Source organism: Garra rufa, chromosome 6 (genome assembly GCF_049309525.1).
Source record: "Garra rufa chromosome 6, GarRuf1.0, whole genome shotgun sequence".
In the NCBI taxonomy this organism is placed as follows: domain Eukaryota; kingdom Metazoa; phylum Chordata; class Actinopteri; order Cypriniformes; family Cyprinidae; genus Garra; species Garra rufa.
The window spans coordinates 2,120,633-2,134,468 of NC_133366.1; the positions used below are offsets into that span (position 1 = coordinate 2,120,633).

The 13,836-nt window shown below is 47.9% G+C and overlaps 2 protein-coding genes across 2 annotated transcripts in view; both read right to left on the reverse strand.

Annotated features, from left to right (window-relative positions):
• Nucleotides 1-13,836, reverse strand: part of LOC141336089 (NACHT, LRR and PYD domains-containing protein 3-like) — a 129,955-nt gene that overhangs the window by 63,298 nt on the left and 52,821 nt on the right. The window lies entirely within an intron of this gene.
• The window catches only part of LOC141336094 (NLR family CARD domain-containing protein 3-like), a 45,088-nt gene that overhangs the window by 17,143 nt on the left and 14,109 nt on the right, over nucleotides 1-13,836 (reverse strand). Inside the window, exons 6-9 of the mRNA XM_073841603.1 lie at nucleotides 13,476-13,649; nucleotides 2,530-2,703; nucleotides 2,266-2,439; nucleotides 2,138-2,184 (exon numbers count right to left, since the gene is read on the reverse strand). Of these exons, the coding sequence (XP_073697704.1) occupies nucleotides 2,138-2,184; nucleotides 2,266-2,439; nucleotides 2,530-2,703; nucleotides 13,476-13,649 (569 nt within the window). The remainder of the gene's footprint in view (nucleotides 1-2,137; nucleotides 2,185-2,265; nucleotides 2,440-2,529; nucleotides 2,704-13,475; nucleotides 13,650-13,836) is intronic.

Consider the following 13,836-nt stretch of genomic DNA (forward strand, 5'->3'; position numbering starts at 1 on the left):
TTCGATCTAATCTAGCACCCGATATTGTATTGGAATTCACTTTCAACCATGTGTACTGCCTACTTTTGGGGAAAGATTCTCTCCACACATCTACAAGGGAATAAAAAGTTACTACTTTCTTAAGAGCTTCAGCGGAATTAGGATGCGGTTCGTCATGATTCCTATCAACTATATGATCAAGAGTACAATTAAAATCTCCAGCCACAATAATCAAGTTATTACGAGGAATATCAATCATTGCATCCTGTAATTTCTTAAAAAATAAAACTTGTTCGTACCCAACATTAGGAGCATATACATTAATAAAGGAAAAAGACAGACCTTGTAAAATAATATCCACCCGCTGCATTCTTCCAGGAATAATTTCTATCATATTGGAAGCGTTACCCTGAACACTTTCCGATATTAGAACAGCTACTCCAGCACTTCCACTGGAACCATGGCTAAGAAAAGCCTGTCCTTTCCATTCACTTAGCCATTCTGCCTAGTTAAAAAGTGCACTTCTCTTTTCTTTATTCCATTTACATTTAGAGATCCGGTATTTAAGGATGTCATATCTTAATGCAGCAGGTGATTTCTCACTCTGTCTTTTTCCAAACTCTTAATGGCTACTTTTTTATCGTATCTTGACGAATCATCTTCTTTACTTTGGTAATTATTTTTTTAAGGCGATAGCGTTTTTGTCTACTAAACTCCTCAACTGTTGCATTTATCATCACATCTCTACAAGATGCTAAAAATTTTCTTAAATCTGGAAAAAACAAATCAAATTGTGGATTCCGTACACCTTTAGTTTCATCAAGAAAAGCACTAATCTCTCTTGTAGAGTATACTTTTGTTTCACAGCCACTCAATTCTGATGTGCCTGTTTGAGAATCAATGTCTCCTATTTTTAAAGGCTCCCTACACTCTCACATTCATCAGAATCACTATCAGACCTGGCGACACTAGGGCCGGCTGTAGATGACTGACTACAATTTTCATTTACTTCGTCTGATTTATCATCATTTTTATCATTTGTTTCTACATACTCCATTGGATCTTCGTCTCTGTTTTTAGACTGAAAAAGTACTTTTTGTGCTTCTGTACTTTCATTTTTTTCCCTGCAGCATTAGCACTTGTAGCGCCATCTACTGTGCCATCTCCAGTGTTTACGTTGTTTATCTCTACATTTCTCTCCACAACTTCATCAATCACTTTGTGAACGGCTGCATTATTTCCCTGAACGGTCGCGTTATTTTCTTTAACGCCCGCATTATTTTCCTGAACAATTTTTGAGGGAGTTGTTTGTGAACCTGCCAAAATGTTAACGCTCTGTTGTTTGGGACTTGTCTGTTTCTGGTGTCCAAGTTCACCACACAAAAAACACCACATATTATCTGAAGTGATAAAGATTGTATAATCTTTACCCTCCACTGCTATTTTAAGCACCAGATTAAGCCGCTCATTTTGCAAATTGGGTATCATATACGTAAAACATCGGAAAGACATGACATGCTTAAAGTTTGGATTTTTAAGACCCAACGGAATCATCTTAATGGGAGCAGTTAATTTTCCGTACCATTCAAGAATTTCTTTCAAAGTTCCTTCTTTTATGAACGGTGGTACATTTGAAAGCACGACTTTCTTAGAAAGATTTGACAAAGGCAATACCGGTAAAAATGTATCTTTCACAACAAGTCCTTTCTCTAACAGTTCATCAACCATTGAAACTTCTTTAAGAAATATAACAAGTACTCTGTTCATCCTTGAGGCAGATTTAATATTTAAACCACCGACCTGTTCGCTGATCGCTATCAGTATGTCTTCAATTGACAAGGAATCATCCGGTATAAACTTGCAACCATGGTCGAGGGTCAACCGTGAAAAATCACTGCCTAACGCCATACCTGCGCAAATTGCGCTGACCGTAGTCAGCGCTCTGAAGTTAATTTGAACATTTTTCCTAAAAAACAGTTTACAATTAAGGAGAAATGAATAAAACACACAAACAGGGAACGCCGAAAAAACAACGTGCTCTGATGCAAACACTCTCGCCGCTACCCACAATCCTCAGAGAGAGAGAGAGAGAGAGAGAGAGAGAGAGAGAGAGAGAGAGAGAGAGAGAGAGAGTGTGTGTGTGCGCATATAGACCTACACTTTCGTGGTCCTGCTGTCATCCTGATCTCTCCTCCATGATCCACACTATAAACACACAAACACACATTAATGTAGATCTGCATCACACACACACATTTAGTATGTCAGAATCAGTGTTCGACATACTTGAGTTTCTCCAGTTTATAGTTTGCATCCTCCAGTCTGTGTTTGAGCAGCTGGACTCCTGATTCTCCTGGGTGATTGTAGCTCAGATCCAGCTCTCTCAGGTGTGAGGGGTTTGAACTCAGAGCTGAAGACAAATAACCACAGCCTTCCTCTGTCACCATACAGCCAGACAACCTACAGACACACACAGTCAGATCATCTACAGACACACAGTCAATATTATGACTGTCTGACTGTACTTTATCCTTTATATGTTTGTAATACCTAAGTATCTGCAGCTGACAGTTTGGACTCTTCAGTCCGTCGGAAATAATCTTCACTCCTGAATCCTGCAGGTCATTGTTACTCAGATCCAGCTCTCTCAGGACACATTTTGAGGATTGAAGAGCTGAAGACAAACTCTCACAACGCTGAGCAGAGAGATTACAGTCAGCAAACCTGAAAGAGAGCAGAACACACACATCAACATTCAGATAATCTACAGACACACATCAACATTATGACCGGATAACTGTACATTCAATTAAACTTAATTACAACTTTATTGTTGAAATGTTCTTGCATCTCACAGTGTGTAGTGTTTCACATCAATACACTTCCACACCAATGAATAACCAAATAATACAATAGACTCAACTTAATAAAACAACAACAGCAATACAAATACAGGGCTACAGTACATTAGTATATGTCACGGATTGGCCAGGTTCTTTCACACTAATCACGCAACGTTCACAATCCCCTGAGTTCTAACAAGCCGCACCTGCACCCAATCACCCACACACTTCAAAAGCACTCCACACACTCCATACATTGTCCGGGCTCGTTGCTACGAAGCGGACTCAGCGGAAGCTTCCCTCAGCGAACGCTATTCTCAGCGAAAGCTACTCTCAGCTACTTACCTGTTGCTACTCACCTGTGTCTCGTCTTTTCCATTCTCTGTCCAGATCCAGTCGTCAAGGGCAATTGAGCCGTAAGCCAGTCCAAAGTCGTCAAAGAGCGTGAGTGTGTGCCATAAGTCTTCTGGTCCGTCGCCACGTCATGAGTGGCATTTTATGTCCGCCTCCCGTCGTTCCTGCAAAGGAAAAGATCCATTAGTTCTCCACAGTCAACATATCCGAACTATCCAGTCTGTGAACTCCATTACTCACCTGATCCATCAACCAGCACCACGTAACTTGCACTGCTGTCTGAAATAAACTCACTTACCTTTACTTACCTTGTTGTCCGTCTGCTTCCCTGACAGAAGCCCGGACCGATGCAGTTAACAGCATGAGTGCACACGATCCATTCCAGGAGTTGGTGGATTCTCTGCGGAAAGTATTGTCCGCGGCTCATTCCACTACACCTTCTGCACCTCCGGCACCGTCACCACCAAGCACTTCTTCGACTACTGGAGTTTCCAGTCCCATCGCTCGACCGGCGCCCTACTCTGGCGGGGCGGAGGAGTGCAGTGGATTTCTGTTACAATGCTCACTGATTTCACCATGCAACCTTCTCTATATCCCACAGATCAGTCTAAGATCGCCTTCATCGTCTCCCTGCTCACAGAACCCGCTCTCCAATGGGCCGATTCTATACTAACCCAAGCCGGACCGGCCACTCGTTCTCTCCAAGCCTTCATCTCCCACTTCAAAGAGGTCTTCGGCCACTTGGATGGTGGCATCGACAGAGGAGGCTGGCCCGGAGTCTCTGTTTGTATTGTGGAGCCGGTGGACATACTCGTCTAAGCTGTCCACTTCGTCCCATCAGAGCTGCGGTGAGTGTAATCCGGTCGGATGAAGAAAGTATGAACCCCCTCACGGTCTATGTGCAGTTAACCACACCTCATTCTTCTGTTTCAGTCCCCGCGCTTATCGACTCCGGGTCAACTGGAAATTTCATCTCGGGGGCCCTCTGTCATCAGCTCCAGCTCAACACCAAGGCTTCGGCCAACGTCTACCAGATTCAACCCATAACCAACGCCTTCTCAGTACGACCACGTATCCAACGCAAATGCGAACCCATCCAACTTCAAGTCGGAGTGCTTCACAAGGAGAACATTGAGCTGCTGGTTCTGGAGGGTGCTCATATGGACATCATACTAGGGCGCCCGTGGCTGGTGAAGCATGATCCCATCATCTCTTGGGGCTCCGGCGAAGTGATGCGATGGGGAAGCAAATGTTCCTCCGAGTGTTTCCCGGATCTTCCTCGTCCCATTCCACGTCCAGTACCTGTCCAAAGTCCCATGGAGAAAAGATCAACTAGCATCCCTGAGATCTACTCCGAGTTCCAGGATATCTTCTGCCCCAAGAGAGCTTCCCAGCTACCTCCACATCGGCCATGGGACTGTGCGATTGACCTGATTCCCAATGCTCCCTTGCCCAGAGGTAAGATCTACCCGTTGTCGCTTCCGGAGACTAAGGCCATGGAGGAGTATATCCAGGAGGCTCTCAGTCTGGTCTACATCCTCCATTCCACATTACCTGCCGTGTCTAGTTTCTTCTTTGTGGCCAAAAAGGATGGAGGGCTGCGGCCTTGTATTGACTATCAGACTCTCAACCAAAGCACCATCCCCTTCAAATATCCTCTTCCTCTCGTCCCTGCGGCCCTGGAACAACTTAGGACCGCCACCATCTTTACTAAGCTGGACCTCCGCAGCGCTTACAATCTGGTGCGAATACGTGAGTGGGATGAGTGGAAGACCGCTTTTGTGACTCCTACTGGCCACTATGAGTACCTTGTGATGCCGTACGGATTGGTCAACGCCCCCTCCGTATTCCAGAACTTCATCCATGAAGTCCTCCGGGAGTTTCTCCATCGCTTTGTTATCGTGTACATTGACGATATCCTGATCTACTCCCGGAGTGAGAATGAACATCGACACCATGTTGCGGAGGTCCTCCACAAGCTCAGACAAGCTCGGTACATCATTGATCAGCACGGGGGCTGCATGGACGAGGGGAAGATATCTGCAGTAACCATCTGGCCTACTCCAACTTCCATAAAAGAACTTCAGAGATTCCTCGGATTTGCTAATTTTTATCGTCGGTTCATTCATGGGTACAGCATCATCACCGCTCCACTCACCAACCTCCTCAAAGGAAAACCCAAAACTCTCCTCTGGTCTCCTGAAGCCGCCGCAGCCTTCCAATCCTTAAAGTCAGCCTTCACCCAAGCACCTCTACTTACAAATCCGGATCCTGATCGCCCATTCATTGTAGAGGTGGACGCCTCCACGTCTGGAGTTGGAGCAGTCCTTTCACAATACCACGGAACACCCAAAAAAACTCCATCCATGCGCCTACTTCTCCCGGAACCTCAGCCCAGCGGAGAGGAACTATGACATCAGGAACCGGGAACTCCTGGCCATTAAACTCGCCTTGGAGGAGTGGCGGCACTGGTTGGAGGGTGCCAACCACCCATTCCAGGTTCTAACAGATCACAAAAATCTCCAAAATTTCCGAGCAGCAAAACGACTCTATCCCTGTCAAGCAAGGTGGTCCTTGTTCTTTTCCAGATTCCGGTTTTCCATTTCCTATGGTCCTGGTCTGAAGAACGTCCGAGCTGATGCCCTGTTAAATGACTCCCAAGATACCCATGAAGTCACTGCTGTCTCACTCCCCGAAGACATAATCGTCAGTCCCATCGAATGGGCGGCTCCTCCAGCCGTCGCCACTCCTGAACCCCGACCTCCGCCGGGCTGTCCTCCAGACCGCCAGTACATCCCCAGGATCCAACGGGTAGATCTCATCCATTCCACCCATACCTCTCCGGGCACTGGACATCCGGGGGCCAACGACACTCTCTCCTTGCTATCCGAACGCTTCTGGTGGCCGGACATGGCAAGGGATGTGAGGTGGTACGTCCAAGGCTGCAAGGAGTGTGCCACGTCAAAAAGTCCCAGACACCTACCCACCGGGAAGCTCCATCCCTTGCCTATTCCTAACCGCCCCTGGTCACACCTAGGAGTAGACTTCATGACAGACTTGCCACCATCGGATGGTAACACCTGTGTTTTCGTCATCGTGGACCGCTTCTCCAAATTCTGCAGATTGCTGCCCTTGAAAGGTCTGCCTACCGCATTCGAAACTGCAGAGCTCCTATTCAATCATGTCTTCCGTTACTTCGGCATCCCCGAAGACATAGTGTCCGACAGGGGACCCCAATTTGTCTCAAGGGTCTGGAAAGCGTTCTTCAAGCTCCTAGGTGCGGCCGTCAGCCTCTCCTCTGGCTACCATCCGCAGACCAACGGCCAGACGGAGAGGAAGATCCAGGAAGTGGGGCGGTTCCTCAGGACCTTCTGTCAGGCTCACCAGAACTCCTGGAACCAGTTTCTGGGCTGGGCGGAATACGCCCAAAATTCACTGCGGCAAGCTACCACCGGCCTCACACCATTCCAGTGCGTCCTAGGATTCCAACCCCCACTGTTTCCCTGGAATGGTGAACCATCTGAGGTGCTCGCAGTGGATTACTGGTTCCGGGAGAGCGAGAGAGTCTGGGACGAAGCTCACCACCATCTTCAGAGGGCAGTCCGCAGACACAAGTCGATAGCCGATAGGAGAAGGATTCCGGCCCCGGTCTATACTCCTGGAGACAAGGTTTGGCTCTCCACTCGAGACATCCGTCTGCAACTGCCCTCCAAAAAACTCAGTCCCAGGTTTGTTGGTCCCTTCACAGTCCTGGAACTCCATTACTCACCTGATCCATCAACCAGCACCACGTAACTTGCGATGCTGTCTGAAATAAACTCACTTACCTTTACTTACCTTGTTGTCTGTCTGCTTCCCTGACAGTATAGTCCTTTCTACTTTCCGGAGCCCAGAGGCCTACAAGACCCCTAATTCTAATTTATAAATGTTACAGACTGATAAACAAAGCAATTACATAATCTGCAACTCTAAGCCTCTGCTTGAAGACAAAAAGTGATATGCCTCATACAAAATGTGAGAAGGGTCAGACATAACTTTTCCTATGACACCCTGAAGCCCCCCTGCAGTGACAGACCCCTTCAACCCCAGAATATGATTTTAAACATGAAAAACTAAACCGAATGAGATTTTGACTGAAATATCGGTACCCCTCTGATCTGACTGTGCCACCTCAGATTCAATTTCACCCTCATCTGCAGAATGTTTAAAAAATTAGTCTAGCTTTTCTATAGCCTTCCAAAAGTACTCCCCACTTGTTCAAATGTAAAATAAATTATCTGATCAATCAGGTATGACTGAATTAAGAAAATTAACACTCTGACCTAAAATATTCCTTTTATCAAACCTAGAGAAAAATGTATTCAGTTGGTTTGCAAATTCCATCTCATTATCTACTACTAAAGGTTTCTGTGTTGTTGATAATCCAGTCATCCCTTTCATAGTACCCCATATCTATTTTGCATTAATACTCTTAAAAGCCTTTTACAATTTTACCTTATGTTTCATTTTTGCCTCTCATATTTTTTTCCCTTGATCTTCTTTTCGAGAGGATTTAATTATGTTGTATCCTTCTTCTTAAAAGCATTTTTCTCCAGATTTATCACATGCCTAACATCTTTAGTAATGTACATCTCATTATTCGGACAGATTGTAATCTCCTTACTTGGCATCACTGACTGCACACAGAAACCTATGTAGTCTGTTAATGCTTTTTTCCTCTGGTTTACTGCTCTTCACCTCAGATTTATACATTTCTACAAGATGTACCACATTATGATCCGGGTTTGCAACTGGTGGCTTTACCCTGGACACATATGCTTCCTCCACATTTACAAAACATTTATCCAGCAAGCTACTCTTCTTTGATTGGCCCTTTACATATGGCTTAAATCCCGGCATTGTTATATCCAGTTTAAAATAGTTCATATCAACAAGAACTGGGGCGTCTGGATGCTGCATATGAACACAATCTGCCACAGCAGTCACCACTCTCATTGACTTTCCACTGTGAGCTACATAAACCACCACCACGAGAACACAACCAAATTACCTGGACAGGTAGAAATCAGACTCAAATACTAAATCTCCACATCTGTGTCACAAACCTTTTGTCACAGACGGTGCCTCTGTGGCCCTCTCCGAACGGTCGCAGCGGGAACCTTCGCCCGCATTTTAGTTCCTACCCGGACCCAGTTTACTCACGTACCTCGGTCTGTTCCGCTTCAGGTGTTGTCTATTTTCACAATGATTTCTAGCCTTTATAAGGCGCGGACATTCTGAACTTCTTTGCGAAGTCTTATCGTTCCCATGGACATATTTCTGAGCGTTATTCCCTGTGATTGCCTTTCCGTGTATGACCCTGGACTGTTCCTATCATTGACGATTCTTGCTGCCAGCCTTGTTGATTCCCGCCTGCTTTGTGACTACTCTATTGGAATTCCCGTGAGTTGTGTTATCCTGAATAAAGCCTTGCACATGGATCCGAATGTCTCTGAGCCTATGTTACAGAAGACTTCGCCGGATCAGGATCCAGCGGCTATTCATGACGTCATCACGGAAGTCTCCCGCCAGGCGTCGGTTCTCAATGTACATCATCTTCAGCTCAGTAAGCTTACAACCACGACTGAGGACCTTGTACGATCGATGCAGGAACTAACAGCAGCTGTTAACCGCTCGTTTGCCCCGATGGATCCACCCGCAGCGGCCGCCATTGCCGCGCCCCCCGCGGCTTCGGTGAGTCAACCCGCTCCATCTCGTGTATCACTCCCGGGAAAGTACGATGGGACGGCAGGCGAGTGCAAGGGATTTCTTATGCAATGCGCTATCTACATCAATTCACAACCTTCACAGTTTGTCACTGATGACTGTAAAGTCTCCCTGGTGTGTTCCCTCCTGTCGGGCAGAGCGTTAAAATGGGCGACAGCACTCTGGGAGGGACAACAAATGACCTTCCCTACCTATCAAAGCTTTCTTAAGAAGTTTAAAGATGTGTTCGACCACTCAGAGGATGGTAAGGAGGCAGAGGATGAGCTCCTTAACCTTCGTCAAGGCTCATCTACAGCCGCTGATTACACGCTGGCATTTCGTACCCTGGCAGCCCAGGCGGGTTGGGAGGCAGGGCCCCTGAGAGCGATGTACCGACGAGGATTACGGATGGATCTTCAGGCTGAGCTAACACGCTGGAATGATGTCAAGGATCTGGAGGAGTATATGGACATGGCCATTAGAACGGATAACCTCATCCGCTCTCACAGGGGTCGCCGCTCTTCAGCATTCTTCGGTTCATCTCCCTCCGCATCCCCTGAGGAACCCATGCAGATCGGCTACACTCGCCTGACCGAGGAGGAGCGCGAACGGAGAATGAGGAACCGTCTCTGTCTGTACTGTGGCCAACCAGGACACCTTCGGGCACAATGTCCGACGCGAGCCCCTCGGCGTCCTAACAACCGGGTAAGCCATGTTCCTCTGACTCCATCATTACTTCTAGATGTAAGCATAGTAATTCAGAATCGTCAGATTAGGACCAAGGCTTTAGTTGATTCGGGAGCTGCGGGCAATTTTATTGACAGAGACTTTGCTAACCGTAACCGCATTTCTCTTATTCCATGTGAACCCCCCATGGCTGTGGCAGCCCTCGACGGACGACCACTAGGGGCTGGAAGAATTCACTTCACCACCCAGCACCTCACTCTGATCACCAGCTCACTGCACCAGGAATCTATACAGCTTCTGGTAACACAGTCACCCAGTCACGCCATCATCCTCGGCCATCCCTGGCTAACCCTTCATGATCCTCAGATCTCCTGGAAGGATCAAGAGATATCACAGTGGTCCACGACCTGTCAACTGAACTGCTTGAACTATCCACAGAGAACTTCTTCAGGATCCTCCACTGTCCCTTCCGAGCCCGTGACCCTAGAGAACCTACCAGCGCACTATCAGGACCTTAGCCTGGCCTTTAGCAAAGTGAAGGCAACACAACTGCCACCTCATCGCGACTCAGACTGTGCCATCGACCTTCTGCCAGGAGTCATTCCCCCCAGGGGACGAGTCTATCCACTTTCACAACCTGAAACCCTGAGCATGCAGCAGTACATTGAGGAGGAATTGGCTAAAGGCTTCATACGTCCTTCAACCTCACCGGCTTCAGCCGGATTCTTCTTCGTCAAGAAGAAAGACGGCTCTCTCCGCCCATGCATTGATTATAGAGCCCTCAATGAAGTTACTGTTAAGTACCGTTACCCTCTACCCCTGGTACCTGCAGCCCTAGAACAACTCCGCTCGGCCCGCATCTTCACCAAACTGGACTTGAGGAGCGCTTACAACCTTGTACGCATCCGAGCAGGCGACGAGTGGAAGACCGCCTTTTCAACTACCACTGGTCACTACGAGTATCTTGTGATGCCCTTCGGATTGTCCAACAGTCCCTCTTTGTTTCAGGCCTTAGTCAATGACATTTTCCGGGACATGCTGAACCAATATGTAATAGTCTATATTGACGACATCCTCATTTACTCCAGGAACCTACAGGAACACGTAGAACACGTCCGCGCAGTGCTACAAAGACTCATTGAGCATCAACTTTACGCCAAGCTTCCCAAGTGTCAGTTTCACCTGTCTACGGTCTCCTTTCTGGGATACATCGTCAGCTCAGAGGGCATAACTATGGAGGACAACAAGGTATCCGCCGTGGTGCAATGGCCACGTCCCCACTCTGTCAAGGAGTTACAGCGCTTTCTGGGGTTTGCTAACTTTTACAGGAGGTTCATCCGTGGTTTCAGCCAGGTGGCCGCTCCGCTCACCTCCCTCACCCGTAAGGGCACCGGCAAGTTGGCGTGGAACCCTTCCAGTGAGAAGGCTTTTCAAGATTTAAAATCCAGATTTACATCCGCTCCCATTCTACGGCACCCAGACCCCGACAAGCAGTTCGTAGTAGAGGTAGACGCCTCCAACACGGGCACAGGGGCCATTCTCTCACAACGTCATGGTAACCCACCCAAACTATACCCCTGCGCATACCACTCCAGAAAACTCAGTCCTGCGGAGAGCAATTACGACGTTGGGGACAGGGAACTCCTGGCCATGAAAGTAGCCTTGGAGGAGTGGAGGCATTGGCTGGAGGGATCCAGCACCCCATTCCTCGTTCTTACTGATCATAAGAATTTAGAGTATTTACGGTCGGCTCGACGTCTCAATGCTCGTCAAGCTAGATGGTCTCTATTCTTCTCACGATTCCACTTCCAGATCACCTATCGCCCCGGGTCGAAAAATGGCAAGGCCGACGCTCTGTCTCGACAACACGATCACTCTCAATTGGATTCACAGCCCGCTACTATCATACCAGCCACATTGATCGTTTCTCCAGTTCAGTGGGATATTATGACGGAGATCTCCGACGCCCAGCAAACCGATCCCACGCCTCCCGAATGTCCTGCCGAATTGACTTATGTGCCGGAAACTCTTCGCCAGCGTCTCCTAACCCTAATCCATGAAAATCCCAGTTCTGGACATCCTGGTATCCAAGCAACGAAGGAACTCGTGTTGAACAAATTCTGGTGGCCCAAAATGAATCAACATATTACCAGCTATGTGAAGGCTTGTGCTACCTGCAACAAATCTAAGTCACAGCACCAACGCCCAGCGGGTCTCCTTCAGCCCTTGCCAGTTCCTGAACGACCGTGGTCCCACGTGGCTGTGGACTTCATCACAGATCTACCTCCCTCTAACCATAACACCACAATTTTAACCATTATTGACCGTTTCTCTAAGGCTTGCCGACTCATTCCCCTCCCCAAACTGCCCACCGCCTGGGAGACGGCTCAGGCGCTCCTACATCAAGTATTTCGTTTCTATGGCTTACCTGAGGACATAGTATCAGATCGTGGTCCTCAGTTCACCTCCCGAGTCTGGAAGGCCTTCTGCTCCCAGCTAAATATCAACGTGAGTCTGACGTCAGGCTATCATCCTCAATCCAACGGGCAGGCAGAGAGGCTCAACCAGGAACTAACCAAATTTCTCAGAGCCTACTGCCATCTGAATCAAGATAACTGGAGTGACTACTTGCTGTGGGCAGAGTACGCCCAGAACTCACTCAAAAAGCCCTCTACTCAGTTAACCCCGTTCCAATGTGTATTGGGCTTTCAACCACCATTGTTTCCCTGGTCCGGCGAACCCACCAACCTCCCCACACTGGACGCTTGGTTGCAAAGGAGTGAGGCTACCTGGGAGGCCGCCCATACTAACCTACAGAGAGCAGTTCAACGGGTTACTCGTCAGGCCAATCGGCTCCGCAGGAGGGCACCTCATTACCAAGTGGGCCAGTGGGTGTGGTTATCATCCCGAGATCTTCGCCTCCGGCTCCCCTGCAAGAAACTCAGTCCGAGGTACGTGGGTCCCTTCAAAATTATTAAACAAATAACCCCTGTTTCTTTCCGTTTACAATTACCGTCCCATTATCGTATCTCACCCACCTTTCACGTCTCTTTGTTCAAGCCCGCTGCGGACCCTGGTGGAGAGGGGGACCAGGACGAGGCTGACCAGGCTGAGACCCCTTCCCTGCTACCTGATGTGGAGTACATATATCAGGTTAATCAGATCCTGGACTCTCGGCGTCGAGGGGGAGTACTCCAATACCTTGTCGACTGGGAGGGGTACGGTCCCGAGGAGAGGTCATGGGTCAATTCCAAGGACATTCTCGACCCTCAACTCACCGCCTCGTTCCACCGGGATCACCCGGGTAAGCCGGCCCCTCGCCCCCGTGGTAGACCTCGGCGCCGAGGAGTGGCTCGCTTCGGGAGCCGCTCGCAGGGGAGGGGCTCTGTCACAGACGGTGCCTCTGTGGCCCTCTCCGAACGGTCGCAGCGGGAACCTTCGCCCGCATTTTAGTTCCTACCCGGACCCAGTTTACTCACGTACCTCGGTCTGTTCCGCTTCAGGTGTTGTCTATTTTCACAATGATTTCTAGCCTTTATAAGGCGCGGACATTCTGAACTTCTTTGCGAAGTCTTATCGTTCCCATGGACATATTTCTGAGCGTTATTCCCTGTGATTGCCTTTCCGTGTATGACCCTGGACTGTTCCTATCGTTGACGATTCTTGCTGCCAGCCTTGTTGATTCCCGCCTGCTTTGTGACTACTCTATTGGAATTCCCGTGAGTTGTGTTATCCTGAATAAAGCCTTGCACATGGATCCGAATGTCTCTGAGCCTATGTTACACCTTTCCATTCACTTTATACTGATGACACCATATATCTTTATATAGACAGATCCCACATTATCTCTTCTATGTTCTTCAGTACCTCAGTATATGCAGCTGACAGTTTGGACTCTTCAGTCCATCAGAAATAATCTTTACTCCAGAGTCCTGTAGGTCATTGTTACTCAGATCTAGCTCTCTCAGGACACAGTTTGAGGATTGAAGAGCTGATGACATAATTTCACAATGTTGAACATTGAGATTACAGCCCCTAAACCTGAAAGAGAGCAGAACACACACACCGACATTCAGATCATCTACAGACACACATCAACATTATGACCAGTTGAATGTAAATCATCTCTTCTATGTTCTTCAGTACCTCAGTATCTGCAGCTGACAGCTTGGACTCTTCAGTCCATCAGAAATAATCTTCACTCCTGAATCCTGCAGCTCATTGTTAC